Source organism: Lutjanus erythropterus, chromosome 5 (genome assembly GCF_056507025.1).
Source record: "Lutjanus erythropterus isolate fLutEry1 chromosome 5, fLutEry1.hap2, whole genome shotgun sequence".
NCBI classification, from domain to species: Eukaryota; Metazoa; Chordata; class Actinopteri; order Lutjaniformes; family Lutjanidae; genus Lutjanus; species Lutjanus erythropterus.
The window spans coordinates 34,101,379-34,119,619 of NC_139321.1; the positions used below are offsets into that span (position 1 = coordinate 34,101,379).

General features: G+C 40.3%; 1 protein-coding gene across 2 annotated transcripts; it reads left to right on the forward strand.

Moving 5' to 3' along the window:
- Positions 1 to 6,225: 6,225 nt before the first annotated feature.
- Positions 6,226 to 17,887, forward strand: pitx2 (paired-like homeodomain 2). 2 transcript variants are annotated; one of them, XM_084719696.1, is made up of 4 exons: positions 6,226 to 6,622; positions 9,486 to 9,555; positions 15,210 to 15,409; positions 16,320 to 17,887. In XM_084719696.1, the coding sequence occupies exons 2-4, from the start codon at positions 9,510 to 9,512 to the stop codon at positions 16,875 to 16,877; spliced, it is 804 nt and encodes a 267-aa protein (XP_084575822.1). In that variant the 5' UTR covers positions 6,226 to 6,622; positions 9,486 to 9,509; the 3' UTR covers positions 16,878 to 17,887. The 2 variants fall into 2 exon arrangements, with proteins under 2 accessions (XP_084575822.1, XP_084575821.1); XM_084719695.1 differs by lacking the exons at positions 6,226 to 6,622; positions 9,486 to 9,555 and adding an exon at positions 14,088 to 14,723.
- The last annotated feature ends 354 nt before the right edge of the window (positions 17,888 to 18,241 follow it).

The window sequence follows — 18,241 nt, forward strand, 5'->3', positions numbered from 1 at the left end:
TACACTGAGATTAAAAATGCAGGCTTACACTGAACGATGTCAAAAGGAGACTTAATTATGCAAAATCTAATTTATCTGAATCGGTGTGAACGCGAAACATTTAAGGTTTATTTTATCACCCAGTCTGTACTCAAATGTCTGATATAGACTCCAGCTCCTTCTGTTCCCTCTCCTCGTGCCCCGTCTCTCTTTCTCTGTCCGTCTCTGCCACAGTAGACCAATTAGGACTAAGCTGATTCCAGTTGTGACCTCTGAGTCCACCTCAGGTCTGCTGACAGGAGAGTTAGCATGTAGCTGAACTGTTTTACATGTTATTGACGGAGTGGGAGGCATCATAGTCATTTTATCACACCAATTTCATTCTTGGCCGATTTCCCCTTAGGCAGGTTAGTGGCAGCTTCCCATTGATTTTTCATGTAATTGATCAGAGACCTGCTTGAGCAATTTATTGGCCCGCTCGCACCTGTGATTAAGGCTGAGGCCGCATGTGTTTATGCATGCACCGACTATTACTTTCCCCAAGATCAACCGCGTGTGCCATAAAAGCGCTGCTGTGCTGTGCTGTGCTGTCTGTGGCTGTCAGTGTAATGAATGCCGTCCAAGTCTCAGGGACATTTTTAATCATGCTTGACCAAAGCCATGTCATGTCCAAAGTCAAGAGGAATGGAGACAGGCTCGTCTGACTGACCAGCAATGACAGGAGTTAATGTGTTCACATAAAAACACGGACCAGAGTTTAATTCAAAGTAATCCTCATTCATTTGAAGCCGCTTCATGCATGGGATTAATATTAGAGCAGTCAGGGGGCCAAAACCACAATGACATCAGCTAAGCATTTTCTTTGGAAGCCGAGGATAGGATAATTACAGAAGAAGACAAAGACGAAGAGCTGAGTACTTTTTAAATATACACCATGTTAGCCGGGCATGTCGGGAGAAGTGAGGGCAGCCTATCATGTAAGTCATTTACTGGCCTTGCGTAGAACGTTCTCAACCACAAGCCATGTTGCTGAGCTGGAGTGCTTAGCGTTGGTGCAGCTCGTCTCCCTTCGGTACTGTGACAGAGCTGGAATAGTAAGGATCAGGCATAAAGCCGCTCAACAAGCTCAAGAGCCATCAAAGAGCCACCCTTTTAATTTGCTTAATTTACAGGCAGCTTTTTCACTAATAACGTTCCTGGAGTGATACTTGACAAATGGAAATACACACAGGATATTTCTGTCTCGAAGGAGACTCATTTGATGTTTTGTCTTTTCTCTTGCTCCTCTTCTCTACCTTCTTCTCTTCCTCCGTTCAAATCGTAGCGTAGTAATAAAACTAAATGCCCAGCCATTACTTTATTTCTAACATATTAGCAGTACATTAACTTATTTGTTTAAAGATTTGTGGCTTTGGAAACACCAATTTGACTCCAAATTTTATTACATGGCCACAGAGTGTTGGCCAGACAGAACACCAGGCGACAATCGCATGTGGTTTGAGGCTAAAATTGAAAAAAAAAAAAAAAAAGAAACAGAAGAAAATCAGTCTGCTTTCTCAGGCAAAGAGCACCCCTGAATAATGGAACCACTTCACATCCGCATTACTCAAGCTTCCCGGTGCAACAGTGTGTAGCTAAATGCACGGACTTGTAGATTTCACTGAATGCTGTGCGGCCAAAATAAGGTTTAGATTTATTTTTTAATGATGGGCTGTAGGAATTAATTCAAGAGTCATGGAGTGAGGTGAGGGGAGAAATCAGAGACAATGATTTAAGTGTAATTTAATTGATTCCTCATGGGATGAGAAGGATGCAAAGGCTGCAGATGCACATTTTTCATAGCAAGCCATTAATTCTGTGTCTTTGGGAAAAAAAAGAGGCTCAATTTCATAATAAGACTAATAACTTTATGTCAAATCGCAATTTGGCACAGAACACAGCAAGTATTACAATGTTTCAACACAGTCTTTATTCATGGAGATACTCTGCAGAGTGCACATATCAGATTATGAGATTCAGAACCCTGTTTTGGCTTTAGAAAACACACAATTAATCACTTTAAATAATCATATTAGGCTAAATATTGGGTCCAAAGGGAAAAAGGTTGTGTTTAAGGCATCATATTATGTGCACAAACTGATCTGAAGTTTACACTGGTGTGAACTTTAAGAGGTGTAATCAATCACAGTGAAAATTATGTGCGTCTGTGGGTCTTTGGAAATAAATTTGGCACAGAATAGTGCCCATATAACAAGTATTACAGTGTTTCAACACGGTCTTTATTCATGGAGATGGAGGGTCATATTCTGCAGAGTGTGCAAATCAGATTATGAGAATGCTGTTTTGGCTTTATAAAACAGCATATTTAGCATCGGTGTCGAAATGGGCAGTGACGACAGGGACATGTCCCTACCAGTATCTAGGGACTATTGAATTGTCCCTAAAATTAAACATAGCCGCTGTTGTCCCACAGTGTTTAGTTAACGGGTTTTATTCCCATGCATACTGTATTCTTAGTCAGCTCTCCTCTGGCAGCAGCAGCACCGTGTCGCTCCATGTCCCTTTGTGCTGTGCTCCACAGGCAGTTGGACTGACTGGCTTTTACTATTCTTATGTGGACACTCACCACAAGCAAACAGATTTCATTGTCCCCGCCAACTGTGACATGTAACATCCATCCTTAATATTTAGTCACTTTAAATAATCATATCAGGCCTTATAGATCTAAGTATTGGATCCAAAGGGAAATATGTTGTGTTTAAGTGCACAACGCCCTACTTAGGTGATCTGAAGTTTGCAAGTTTGTGAAGTAATCAATCACAGTGAAAATGTGTGAATCTTTATTTCACAAGACAACCAATAGGTTTATGTCAAAGCACAATTAGAGCCCATATAACAAGAATTACAATGTTTCAACACAGTCTGGAGATATGGGGCCATATTCTGCAGATCAGATTATGATGCTTGAGTGTATTTCAGAACACTGTTTTGGCATTGCAAAAAAAAAAAAACATTTAGTCACTTCATATCAACGCCTATAGATCTAAATATTTGGTCCAAATGGAAATATGTTGTGTTTATTACATCATATTAAGTGCACAACCTCTTCTTAGGTGATCTGAAGTTTGCACTAGTGTGAAATTTAAGAGCAGTAATAAATCACAGTGAAAGTTATGTGCATTTGTGTGTCTTTTGAAATAAACTGAGGCTTAATTTCACAATAAGACTAAGTTCATGCAAAAGCGCAGTTTGGCACAGAATAAAGCAAGTGATAACCGATCAATACTAAAATAAAAAAAACCAACAACATCCAACATCAACCAAAGCCAGCAACAGTCTCCCAGATGCAGGTGTAGCAGTAACATGGGTTTTTTGCATCAATGAAAATGCTAAAATTGCACAAGACATGATGACATTTCCAATCGCTGAGAAGTTTTCAATAATTAACTTGGTGAAATGATTTCAGTGTTTTTATTGTAACTTTTTTTTTTCCCAGCACATTTTAACAATACCCTGATAACAATGATGATAACTGTGATCATTTTGGTCACTGTATCCATGAAAGGAAATTTTAATAACATTTCATCTCTAGTTTCAACAGTCTTTTATTCATAGAGATAGAGGGCCATATTCTGCAGGGTGTGCATATTAGATTATGATGATTTTCACAATACTGTTTTGGCTTTATAAAACAGCCCATTTAATCACTTACATAATCATTTAAAGGCCTCTAAATAAAGGCCTCTAAATATTGAGTCCAAATGAAAATATGTTTTGTGTTATGCATCATATTATGTGCACAGCTTGTTTTTGGATGATCTGAAGTTTTGGGCTGGGCAATATATTGATATTGTGATTTGAGACTAGATACTGTCTCATAAGTATTGTCTTTGTCTGGTTTTAAAAGCTGCATTACAGTAAAATTATGTCATTTTCTGAATTTAGTAGATTGCTCTTACTGTTCTATTATTTCCCTTTACACATTTAGCCATTGTAGCCACATTATTGATGATTATTTGTCAAAAATCTCATTGTGTTAATATTTTCTGAAAGCACCAGTAGTCATCTCCAACAATACTGTTGTAGGATTGAGGTATCTGGTCAAAAATGTCATGATATTTGATAGTTTGCACCGCAAGTTTAAGAGTTGGAATCAAGCACAGTTCAGAATCATTTGCAAAAGAAATCAAAGAAAAACTTCAAAATAAAAAAGTTAAAATATTTCTTACAAAGAGCCAAACTATAATGTCCTAATTTTACATTTTGCATGTGGTGTGGCTGTCTTCCTGGGCAGTCTATCATCTTTAAAGTGGAGGCTTGGATGCGTGCTGATACACATGCTGAAGCTGAAAAAAAAAGAGTGTTTTAAAGTCCTCTCCAGTATGCAGGAGGAGGAAAAGTTGAAATGTCCAACTGTACTGAACGCTGGGGGGCTGATGTGCTCGTTAAGAATCAGGAGAGAGCATCAGCCGAGCAGGTCACCCTGTTTCTCACATCACAGCCCCATCAGAAATTCTTTCAAGTGTCCTTCTGCGTCGCCAAAGATGACAACGGCGAATCGATAAGCGCTTGAAATGAAAAGAAGCCGCCGGTTTGCCCCCGAGGCGAAAGATTTCATACCCGCCAGCCTTCTCTGAACTTCAGGCATTCCTCTGCACCTTTCTGCGTGAGAAAGAGGAGGCTCTTGACTGATTTTTTTTTTCTTTGTATAAGAAGGTAAGAGGAGAATATATAGCCGAAGCATCATGCCTCTCCAGACAACCTCTTTTTCTCCCCGTGCAGCAGGCGGGGCGTGATTTGAAGATGTGCATGATGCAGGGTTCATGTTTCTGCACGGGCTGCTGGGTCCTTTACTTGCCTTTATTGTGTGTGTGCGTGTGTGCGTGTGTGCGTGTGTGCATGCTTGTGCTTTTACGCATACGCGTGCCACATCACAACATCTACTCTTAAAACGCAGGGGTCAGATTTTGAAGAACTAAGCAAGCTGTGTTGGAAAATAAGCTAATTTTATTATTTATTTATTGGTTTGCATTTGACCCAACTGCACTGTCCGCATGCGTGTTTACGCGGGTGGAAAGTTAATAAAAATGGCCTTCTTAGGCCTTTGTAGAAGACTACAAGGAATTTATCTGTGCTATAGTTAAATTAACTGCATTTAATCCTGGCTAAATTTTTTTTTTTAAAGAATTAAAATGACATTAAGTCTTATAATTACAATTATAAGTCTAGTTACATGTGTTTCAGGATTCAAACCTGATTCCTGATTCACCAAATTTCGGTCTTGGGGATGGAAGAGGAGGGGTGGTGCGCACGTTTTGCTTCAGTGTCCCCTTTTGCCAGGAAATTCCCGTGTGGATGTGCGCATTAATTACTGCTTTAATGGGAGTATGACTAAAAATGTAAAAGAAGGATTAGGCGTGCGGGGAAACGCACGCAGGTCTACGTCCGGTCTGCTCTGCTCACTTAAGATGCGAATGGAAAATCAGTCTGTATCTAACGAAACGGATCTATAAAGAACATTTGCATCAGAGCCAGCTGTTCACTTCATCTGCACATAAATCCGCAACACGATAGCACTCTGTCTGTGTGTCTGTCTGGCCCTGAATGAGTCCATTTAAATACATTTTCTCTGAATATTCTGAATATTGTGTTTTTAAAATGTGTTTAATTATTCTATAACCAGTGCGCACAATGCCCAAAGCATTGGGAGCTAATTAGGCTTCAATTTCCTGATTACATAATAGGCTGCCATAATAATCAGTATATGGGACTTAAACTATGGTCATTCTTTAAATTAAGTGTCGGTAAGTAGATCTATTTGTGAATTTGAGGTTGTGAGTGTTGTTTATTTTGTATTTAGACAATATGCAGTTGAGTTGTTAATTGCAGGTTTGGTTGAGGTAAACTGAACCATTATATTTAGTGTAGTGTTACAGTAAACGGAGCGGGGCGGGCTGACAGGAAAATCGGGTTTTCATTAATTTAATTTTTTATTATTATTATTATTTTAAACACGCGTGGGGCATTTTTTTAAACGCCGTACTGATTTTTTTTTTTTTGTTTGATTGTTGTTGAAAGTTGAGAGGCTCTAAGTTTGCCCTCTGCTAGACTACACAGGCGCATACATACACAAACACACCCCTTTCATGGCGCACACACACACACACACACACACACACACACACACACACACACACACACACACACACACGCGGGGTCCCTCTCTGAGCTCAAAAGAAGAAGGAAAAAATGCGCCACTCTTGGAGCGTCTTTCAGGGGGGAAAAAGTTGAGGAAGACAGAAGAGGACGAACCAAGGGGAGACTCGGATGAAAGCGCCTCCTTCGCCATTTCTCCTCACACTGTAAATAGATGGTTATTTATGCGCATAAATGAAACTAACCTAAACGTAGCGCTGCGTCTCGCTTTTTTTGGATAACATAGCGGGGGAGCCACACATCCGAGCAGCGCTCACATCTCCGGACAGAAACTTCAGCGTTACTTACTGGACTTTGAAGTTGAATTTTCGCTGCAAGCTGAGCTCACTGGTGTCTGAGTGCGTTTGGACGGTGGGATTTATCTCTTCGCTGTAGAATAAAACGGTGACGGCTGGAAAAGTCGAACCTCCACCGGTGTCAACGACTGGTAAGTGCAGCAGAGGAGCAAAGAAAATGAGAATAAAAGTGAGATGTGAGTTAATGCGAGTGAAGGAATTTGTTCCACTTCGTGTTTGGTGACTGTTCGGTGTTTTTCTGACGCGGCTGTAACATACAGTAACGGAGCATGAAGTGATGTGAGGGCAGGGTTCGCCTCACAGGTCGGCGGATGATAATGATGGATCATTAACAGTGATGGAGTGTGGGGAAATAAAGAACAAGAAAATAAACCAGACTGTAGTAAGGAAAATGGCAGAAAACGGTGAAATACAGATTAAAAATCAGAAAAAATTGGTCATATGTGTGTTTTAGCATCATAACCTGCTGCTCTTCAGTATGATGCTGTAAAATGATGCGTAAAAGTCAACCCAAATTCAAATAAAATGCATCAAAATATGCGTAAATCTAACAAACAAGGCTTTAAAACGCTCCTAGACTCCTTAAATTAAATGGTGAGTTAACTCTCCAAAGCAAGTCACAAATAACACATAATAAAAAAAAGGGGGGAGTGACGTGACTTCTGCATCCTTTTGCAACATAAGAAGAGAGGAGAAAAATGAGGAAAAAGAGGCGACGTTCACGGTCTCACGCCTTTAATTAATACAGGACCATATGGTGGAGGTTAGTCGATTCATCTCCCGGTAAAGGCTGCAGTCTCATGCTCTACTGTGTTAATTTCAGAAGTAAAGCCAGTGTGAGGCAATGCCAGCTTTCTGTCTGCACTGGGCCTGATGCCATGTGAGTCACTGACTCATATCAACTGTTGGTGCTGAGAGCACAGAGCGTCCGTGAAGTGAGACGGAATGGATGAACGAGATTAATATAAGGAATCATAATATTAATGCAGCTTTATTTTTAAACCGCTCCGATTGGATCTACAAGTAGAAAAAATAGAAATATATATTTATTGCCAGGCTTAATTACCACTAAACGACCGTTACAACATGAGCAGAAATATACTTTTATTATTGTCATTATCATCATTACTATTATTATACACGTTAAATATAATTTGAAACATGTATTATGCTATTTCCGCCCACAGGCCATGTGTTTTCAAATCAGCAATACCTTGCTTTGCCTAAAACGTAAAAACATCACGTAATTTGTCATTTAATATATTTATTAAACAATTTAGATTTTTTTTTCTCCTGCAACTTTTAAGGGTATCCATGCATTAAATTTGAAATTTTAAATAAGTGGCCTCTTTTTTTCCTGTAACCTTTCCTTTCCCTGCCTTTAATTTGAAATGTCCAACATAAATAGAATTAAAAGATAGATAAGTAGCACAATATTTTATTATTTTTTAATCCATTTTCATTTCCTAACAAATAAGGGAGTACGTGTCTTTATTTTGAAATTATCAACAAAACTACATTTTTCAAAAAATCTAAAGTTTACTATTTTTTTTATTTTTAATCTATTTTTATGTAACGTTTAATCGAATACATGCTTTTAATTTGAAATCTCCAACAAAAAACAATTTTTTAAAAAATACATATGTAGCCTTTTTGTTAAATTCATTTGGAGAAAATGTGCTTTTGATTTGAAATCCACAACAAAAGAGGTGTTTTAAAAATGTGAAAACGAATCCTTCGATGTAGAAATCGTCCACATTTGTGCACAATAAAAGAAAACCGTTATTAAATGCGTAAATAAGAGCGGCTGTGATGTGAGAGGCCGCAGAGAAGCAGCAGCAGGCAGCCAGGCAGGCTGAAATATTGGAGGGACCCCTCATTAAATCTCACTGATTAGATAACATGGGGCTGCGTGCAATAACCTTACACCTTACAGCCTGACCCCCACTATTTCATTTTGCTGTGGGGATACACGGGAGGGAGGAGAAGAAAAGGTTGTGCAGGTATACACACCGTAAAACTTAACCTCCAATATCTTCATCTTCTTGAATTAAAGAGGAAAAAAAAACGCGTCCTCACAGATGATGTAGAGCAGGTGAAGGGAAGAACTGAGGAAAAATGGTTAACAGCATGACTGCATGCAAATTCCCCCCGACTTGAATTATCATAAGCAAACAGTGTGAGCCTGGACTAATAAAACCCCATCTGTGTAACTTCATATCGAGGTAGTATGAGGGCTGCGATAATGAATTTTGTAATATCCCACCGACAGACATCTCAATCAGACTCTAATCCCGTGATTTTACTACGGAATCACTCCACTTCCAACTGCTGCAGGCTGCTGCTGCTGCTGCTGCTGCACCACAACACAGAGCCGGCTCATGCAAAACACGGCGGGTTTTACAAATTCACACTGTACACAAACTACACTGCAAGGGGGAAAAAAATTAACAATACATGACGGGCGATAAAATGGAGTTTTAGACTAGAATATGTCTGAAATCAGGTGAAAATGTGTCAGAATAATGAGATGATTCATTTTCCTCCAACGCATATCAGCTTGTTGTCATTATTTTGTTGAATAATGTATTCGTGGCTCAGTGTGTGGACTGTTGTTTCTTAGCACAAGAAAATGAAGTTGGGACAATAAATAATAATAAAAAACAAATTACAAAAATCACACTGTAATGACACTCATTATTAAAAAGCACATTTTGTAACCTGTAATTTGAGTGCTTCCCACTTTCATTATGCATTTATTTTGTTATAACATCAGCACTGCGCCTGCTCTTCACACGTGTTTGAATTTTCCATTCATTTACATACACCAGTATTTTCTTTTTTCTTGCAATCTAACACTTTCTTTTTGGTCTCATCTGGACTCCAAACATCACTGACTGCACAAGCAGGCTGGAGCTGGATGTCAGTGACCAACACAGGGGGTTGTTTACTGATCTTAAAGGCTAATTACGGCTCTTTTGTCTGTTTTTACAGAAGCGGTTTCCCTAAACTGCCATAATGGACTCCCACTGCCGCAAACTGGCCACCACCTGCGCGCAAATAGGTGAGTATCTGATCCAGATGAGTCATCCTCACAGATCACAGAAACAACACAAAAACATGTTTTTTGGGAGCACAGATTTAACATGATGGACGTTTAAATTGTACATTTAAGAACAGAATGTATATTATTTAGCCTAATTATTTTGTTTTCATAAAAATGACACTGGACAATAACAGGCCTAGGTGATGAGGGCTGTGGTGTCCGTGAATTACAGCCAATATCTTATTATTTCTTTAAAAAAATATATTTACCGTTTTTTTTTAATTAATCCACCTTTGTTTTTGTCTTGATCCTAAAATCTGCTTTTGTTTAAAATAAGATACCATTTCAAGCATTCGTTTGGAGTTAATTATTCAGTTTTGTGAGATTTTTTTTTTCTTAACATCTTTAATAAAGGGAAAATGAAGTCGATTTCCCCTGAAAATAGGTGTTTCGTTCTGATGGATTTCCAATAAAATTATCTCCCACTCATTTTTCTCTTCACAAGACTAAAATGTGGTGGAAAAAAAAGCTGCTTTAGTTGTATTTTTGCAGTGGATATCACTGGTTTGTTCAGATATTTTGGCCTCTTTGCTCGGGGACTCTGTCGGTGCGGTGCAGGTTGTTCGCTGTCTTGGAGCGACACCTGGCGGTCGGCTGTGGCTGTGCGGCTGTAGGCGGAGCAGACAGACTGCACAGAGAGAGAGAGCATCAGGAGAGGATTTGATAAGGCTGACAGCTCTGCAGCGATGTTATTTGTCATAATTAAAAGATGGACATACATGACCACTGACGCGTCCTTTTACACCCTTTAATTTACAGCTGACTGTCCTTTGGCGCAGTGAGGCCGTTGTTGCGCGACGACAAAACACGTTTTCATGTGGTTTTGCACTCTGTTATCATTTTCGATTCTACTCGCATTAACGACAGCATGTTTTCCTAAATAACATCTTAGAATAAAACCCAGTAAGAGGCTAAACAAAAGCTAGAAATCCCTGCTCGACAAAGTGTGGGATTTATTAATTATTCTCCAATGTGGTGGGGAAATGACATCAGGTCTTGTTAGGGTCTTAAACGAATAACCAATAACTCTCATTCGGCTTCGTTTAGTCGACACTGATGGGGCTGTGTGCGCGCGCGCGCCTGTGTGTGTGTGTGTGTGTGTTTGTATGTGTGTGACCGAGGGCAGAGCCTCATAGCCGCGCAGTGTGAACGACCATTGATTAAGAATAATAAGATAATAAGATATAGACACACACAGCAGCGTAGCTACAACTGTTGTGTTGTAATATATGCGGTGCTTGTTGGATTGACTCCGGGGAAAACTAAATGTATAATGAAAGCCCATTCGTGAGCAGGAATATACTAATGGAGGAATCTGATGTGTCCTTAATCCTATGTAAAAAGCCTTGTCGTCTCCCCCTATATTGACTGAATTGCTAATTAATGGCCCTCTATGGCGGAGGCCTATTGCGCGCAGTAATCCGCAGAAGAGAGATAAAGCATTCAGGTAGAAATGAAGAGGAAACCGATAATCCACTTCAAGTTTAGTATTACAATACGGCAGCAAGAGAGGGGAAAAAGGGAGCAACAGAGTGTATAAAATAAGACATGGAAATTATTGTTTTATTGTTATTTTGATGAAATACTGACCTCATTCTGAAATACAGAATTATTATTATTACAATGTTTCCAAAAGAAATTGCTGTTGTCATTTATTAAAACAGGCCCTAATATTTTTTTTCTATTCAAAACTGTCTTTTAGTAAATGTATTTAAAATATACGGATCTGATTAATCATTTACTATCAAATTGCACATGAATATTAGAACTTAACTTAATTTAGGCATATTATTCAATATTTTCCCAAAAAAAGAAATGTATAATCCCTTTCAATTGTCTTTTATGAGCCACTAGAAGTGTGTGGTGGTGGGTCTGTACCTGCAAAGATCTTGTCTTCTGCCTGAATTGTCTTATTTTCTCGTGATTTTGCTCTGCTCAGGACGCTTTACCCACACAAAAAGTCTGTATTTAACGTACTGGGACGTTTCTGGTGCGTTTACGAACAGCTCGGACGGATGCTACTGATTCTACCTGTAAAAGTAGACAGAAAGTTGAGTCTCACTGCCAGGATGTCAAATGCCGACGTTTTGGAATAGGTGAAGCCTCCTGAGCAAAGCAGAGTAATGAGAAAATAAAGAAAAAAGGCACTGCAGATTTTTTTAATTAATGAAAATGTTGCATATTGCACTTTTAAACAGCTTTTTAGTAAAGGTTTTGAAATGTAAGGTTATGATTGCTTTATGTACCCTTAAAATATCACTTATTAATTAAAATAAATTATAAGTATAGTAATTTATACATGAATGATTATAAATTAAAAAGTAGAAATATAGTTGATTGCTGTGTCTCCTTACCAGAATGTCAAATACCAGCGTTTTGGGTTTATAAAGCTCCTGAACACAGCAAAAATAATGAGGAAATAAGGAAATACAGGCAGTGGGCAGGGTCTCTACAGGTACAGTGTCCTTCTAGTGGGTCATAAGCGATGATTTAAAGGGATTATGATTATACGAGTCCACACATTGTTTTTATATTTTAGGAAAACTGCCTTTTAATGAATGTTTGGAAATATAAGGGCATGCTTTTATTGTTCGCCCTTCAAAGTTATAATGCATAAATGAAATTAAGTCCAGTACTATTAAATTATACATGAATGGTTATAACTTAACAGACGCATCATCTTAATTGAATTACTCAGAGAGCATCCAAACAAGGTTTTATTGCTCTGTATGAGAGGCGATTGGCTCCCTAGTTTTGATAAAGTCTCTACCCTCCTTCCCTCAGAGTGTGTGTGTGTGTGTGTGTGTGTGTGTGTGTGTGTGTGTGTGTGTGTGTGTGTGCATGGTCTGCTGGTATTTATATATCAGGGGCTTTCACGGGATTAGCCCAGTAACTTCTTAACATCGCCGAGTCCAAATGTGCTGGCTGAATGGGGCGTCCGCCTGGCCACGTGGACATGGGAAGAAGTGCTGTTTGATGATGATGATGGTGATCTACTGTGTTGTGATATAAGAAAGCGGGGGAAATGACAAGAATAATTTCTCTGAATCGCACTAATTGGCTTGGATGTTTCACTCACCTGTTACCCAGCTGACATTTCTCCACCCTCCATCTCCCACCTTGAAAATTAAAGTCGCATTTGTTTGATTAGACATGTTTACTTTGCCTTAACGAGTCACAATCTTTGGGGAATTAGTCCCATAAGCGCAAAAAATCACTGGCATATCAGCTCAAACTCATTAAAAGTCCTCCTTCAGAAATTCTTAGTCAAATGAGAGTCTTATCAGATTATTTAAAAAAAAGAAAAAAGAAAAAAGAAAAACACTCCAGGAGTGCTGGCTGAGGGGTCCAAACGCAAAGTCAGGAGAGAGATCCGGTTTAAGCACCCAGATAAAGTAATCCGTCGTCAACAAACTGAGAGTGCGCAGTTAACTGAGGGGTTGATTTAATGGATATTTGAACCTTAAACTCTGTGGAGATCAAGAGGATCGCCTCATTTGACAATTGAAGGTGCTTTTCTTGCACATATATACTACGTACAGGGATGTAGAGGATAGTAAAGCATTTTAGGCCAGTTTGGTCACGGTTTTGGATCTTATGATGGAAATACACTATAGATATATCCCCAAGTATCAAGTTGGATCCAGGGTATGAGGATTTATTGGACCTTCTGAGTGGGAAAATGCTTAAATTCAAGTTAGATTCAATTCAGCTTTATTAGTCCAACTAGGGGCAATTGGTTTTAGCAGCTTGTTATACATAAAAACTCACAGTAACATACAAGCAACGAATCATGATGCCAAGGGGATAGTGTGGAATAGAATCTATAAATAATGCTAAGAAATAGAGTAACTAAAACACAATAAAAAGATCATATAACAACTTGTTTGTGACCGTTTTTCTTAAATAATTTTACCACCTTTTGACCTCACATTACTGGCTCTGAATAAACAGATGATACTAATATTCTGAATCCCCACACTGCACCAGCTGCACGTGTGCTCCTCTTAACATACTGCACATGTCTACCAGTTAGCGTCAGTTGACAAGTACGCACAGACAGTTTTGGAGCAGGCCGGCACATCCCTCCTTTTGAAGTCACATTTATTATTTTCCCCTTTTAATCTCGCGTCCTTTCACGGTATCGTGTTGTAGCAGGTTGTTGTGTTTGCAGTGTGCATATATTTTTTTAATACAATTCGCTCGGTGGCTCGCTTTATCCACACTGAGTCCCTGAGTAAACTGCGCTGACAGAGCCTGAGAGCGTGCAGGGTATCAATAGAACGGCATCGTTTTACTGGGCCACTGGACCCATCTCATAAAATGAGGCCAAACTGTGTTATTTTCATTTTTATTTGGTCTTGGGCTGCTGCGCAACGGCACCTCGGAGCGCCGCGGGTACACCGTGCGTCCCATCTCTCTTTACATGCTTTTATTTGGAAGAGGAAAATAAGCGCCAGCCGCGGCATAAACACATTGGCACACAGATCTCGTCTCCGCAGGCTCCGGTTGGTTGGGCCCGCCGTCATCTCCACATGGACGTGCCTGTCAGAGAGAATATGGGCGGGCGCAGCCTGGTGACGTGGAGGTGTAGAGAGAGGCGCAGTTGGATAGGCAGTGCGCAGGCAACAGCTGAAATGAACAGAGAGCGGTGGAGTGTGTGTATGCCTCTGGATCTAATATCACCTACCTGTCCTTGTCACTCTGATAGTCAGCCGAGGTAGCCGCTGTTTACCACCGGTGCTAGTATGGCAGCGCTCACTGCTCTATTTTAAAGCATTTAAACCACAAAGAGGGCTTCATCTGAACAGGAGGAACCGCTGCTCTGCTGTGCGTTTTTTGGAGAACTGAACACATTCCGCTGACGGACTTCCCGCTCATCCTCGCCGCACTAGAGGGGACTTAATCTGCTTCTGACAGACAGTTTTCTGATCTTTTACCGATGAACTCTATGAGGGATCCATTAAACATAGACCACCACCACCTCACAGGGAATAAACTCGCCTCCACGCACCACACGGCTCTGGCGATGGCCTCGAGTTTACAGCCGCTGCAGCGGGCTGTGGACTCCAAACACCGGTTAGAGGTGCACACGGTGTCGGACACGTCCAGCCCAGAGTCAGTCGGTAAGAAGCGCCCGGTGTGCAGATGTTCTCAGCAGGGGGCCGCCGCACATGTCATGCGTAACGCTCTGCCTAAACGTACAGGGAGTTTACATGCATGCATATAAGCGATTAGATCCGTCATTGAACACGCAGATAATTAGTTTTGACACTGGCCTGTGTGGTGAAAAGTTTCTGTGTTATGTAAATTAAAGACAGCTTGTCTCTGTCAACTAGAATTTGTCAGTCAGTTAAATACTCAAGTTGGAATCAAAAGCTCAATAACTTCTGATAAAAAATTAAGGGAAATGCAAAACTCAAAACATAAAAATGCTTTTATTTTATGACTCAGAGCATTTTCCCCCCACAGTGAAGTCAGACTGGGAACAGCTAATCCCAACGGTGCAACGGATTCAGGATCTTTTTCTTTCTTTTTTTGTTCTCTTTCTAAAGCACGCAGGCCTTAATCCGCCCTGACCCTGACTCAATCCACTTCTTTCCTCTTGACAGAAAAAGAAAAGATCCAAAATAAAAACGACGACTCCTCGGACGATCCGTCCAAAAAGAAGCGGCAGCGGCGGCAGAGGACTCACTTCACCAGCCAGCAGCTGCAGGAGCTGGAGGCCACTTTCCAGCGGAATCGCTACCCGGACATGAGCACGAGGGAGGAGATAGCCGTGTGGACCAACCTCACAGAGGCCCGGGTCAGGGTGAGTGTTCCCCAGGGTGCAAACAAAAACAAATTGAGGGCGTAATTTTGGGAAATTTGTGCCAACTGCCTGCAAATATCCTTATATCTTAATATTTTTACGCACGGGCACCAAACTTTACGCACGGCTGAAATTTTCCGTGAAAATAATGTTGGACTATTTTTTAGCTGGAAAACAAACAATCAGAGTCCTGTTTAAATACACTCTATTTAATTAGATTGTATGTGTTTATCTAATGTTCTAAATATAATTCAAATCCCCTGCACACAATGCAAAATAAACAATTTTGGCTCACGTTAATCACATTTCAGTAATTTCACAATAAAATACGACAAAACTATCTATTTGTTATTTGCCTATTAAGCGTAATTACGCATTATTACGTTGTTAACAGTCATGGCTATTGACATTTGTCGGTGACAGATACCAGTCGTGTTCTGCTGTTCGTGTGAAAGAGGTGCAAAGCTTGTATTTTGCGATTGTCGCCCTGGTGTTGTGTGATTAAGGTCAGCGTGTGTGTGTTAGTGGAAGCCTGCAGAGGAATACACATCCACCTTCTCCACATTAAGATGGTGCAGTGACAGCCCCAGTCAGTGTGTATTCTGCACAAGATAAAGACTCAAAAGAATCAAAGCGGGTTTGTCTGCACAGGAGAGCAAAGAGTTTGAATTGTTGGAGGAAAAAAAACATTTAAATTTAGCACCACAAAATTGACGATGGCAAGTTATTTTTATTAAGTTTTCAGTTTTATAAGCAGCACAATTCAGCATAAAACAACATATTTTAAGGCAATGTTGATTTTAAAATGTAAAACTGTCCGGATTAGCCAATGAAAGAAAAACAGAGGCTATTAAAGATTAATTAACGGTCAAATATCATCTCTAACCTGCTGTTTTTTCCTTTTCTCCAGGTTTGGTTCAAAAACCGACGAGCCAAGTGGAGGAAACGGGAAAGAAACCAACAAGCCGAGCTCTGCAAAAACGGCTTCGGCCCGCAGTTCAACGGACTCATGCAGCCGTACGAGGACATGTACCCCAGCTACACGTACAACAACTGGGCCGCCAAGGGCCTCACGCCGGCCTCGTTATCCACCAAAAGCTTCCCCTTCTTCAACTCCATGAACGTCAACCCCCTGTCCTCGCAGACCATGTTCTCGCCGTCCAACTCCATATCCTCCATGACTTCCAGCATGGTGCCCTCGGCGGTGACGGGCGTGCCGGGCTCCAGCCTCAACAGCCTCAATAACTTGAACAACCTCAGTAACCCGTCCCTCAACTCCGGGGTGCCCACGTCGGCGTGCCCCTACGCGCCTCCGACCCCTCCTTACGTGTACAGGGACACTTGTAACTCCAGCCTGGCCAGCCTGAGACTGAAAGCCAAGCAGCACTCGAGTTTTGGATACGCCAGCGTGCAGAATCCGGCCACTAATCTGAGCGCTTGCCAATACGCCGTGGACAGACCAGTCTAATACCTACCTGCACTGCAAAAAATAACCACCTCAGCGAGGCTTTACGGGCTCGTAGTGGCGCTTTAAGAGGTATTTTTCTCTACAGGGAGATTAATTGTACTTTTGTCAGGAAATGTCTTGATCATTTGGCATCATCTCGGAGTTGGTCTATTCCGACTTTTTCAAGATTTTGCCACTTGTGTCTAGAAAATTTCCGCGCATATCAAGACAAGTTGATACATTTATTTTTTGGGGGGTGAAAAATATGATTTTGAGGGTGATTACAAGACCGACTGGCTCGTTTTGGTGGTCATTTTTTGCAGTGTGTGGGTAATCACAAACAGCCGGCCACAGGAACAAGAGACTACTACAACTACTTTTTCATTTTTCAAAAAAAGGGCACTAGAAGACTGAACCACTGAAGCAAGCTCAACTCCAGGTCGGAGTCAAACTGAAAAACGGGAGATTTTAGGTTTTATTCCCCTTTTGATGAGTCCAGGCCTGCTGTTTAAAAAAATAAGGCCTGTCTCATAAGGGTTCTTCTTTTTTTCTGGTGGATTTTTTTCTTTTTTTCTTTTTTTCCTTTTTTTTTTGGACGTTAATTGTTGACTGAAAAGGTTGTATATATATTTGAATTATCATCTCCTGTTTGTCGAGGCGAATGCGCTATAACCCTCCAAGTCCTCTCCAGGTTCCAATTTATCAACGCATGTGGAAGATTAAAAAAAAAAGAGAACCCTAAAAAGGATTTTGCTTGCAAACAAAAAGGGAATGTACATACTAAAAAACGCACCAGTTGTGTGTTTCTAACATATTATAAATTTATTATCAATGTCTGTGTGAATATCGATTTAGAATAGCAATTCTGGATTTTAAAAAAAGAAAAGAAGCATCAAAAATGTTCCTGCGACAGATTATTTGGTTTTTGCTCTGTGTATACTATTTGGTACGGAATTATGTTTTTTTTTTTCCAACATCCAAAAAAACTATTGTGTTTTATTTAATGGAAGTAAATATATTGTTCAAAAACACTCTGATGGGAGACTTTTATTGAATCTTTGTGTTAGTAGTCTGTTAGTGGAGTGTAAAGCAATGACAGTCTGTCTATAGCCTTTCGATTATGTGAGGTGCTTGTGCGGCTAATCTATAGAGGAAAACAATGGGGCCGCTCCAATACACATAGCAGCGAGATGCTCCGGCAGATTAACTGCTGAATACATGTCTGCCTGCTCAGGCTGCGGTCACTGGTGCTTGAAATAACACGGGAATCAACAAACAGCAGTTGGACCACACAACAGTGACAACAGTCCATTAGGGTTTGGGTTTTTTGTCTTTCTGAGTTTGAACTCTGATGGGATTATTAGGAAAACACAACTTTAAACAAG

Bases quoted from the DNA above. Each gene is read 5' to 3' on its own strand.
- pitx2 (XM_084719695.1), top strand. From the start codon at position 14,540: ATGAACTCTATGAGGGATCCATTAAACATAGACCACCACCACCTCACA. The intron at 14,724-15,209 runs GTAAGAAGCGCC...TCCTCTTGACAG, and splicing joins GTCCAGCCCAGAGTCAGTCG to AAAAAGAAAAGATCCAAAAT. The intron at 15,410-16,319 runs GTGAGTGTTCCC...CCTTTTCTCCAG, and splicing joins TCACAGAGGCCCGGGTCAGG to GTTTGGTTCAAAAACCGACG.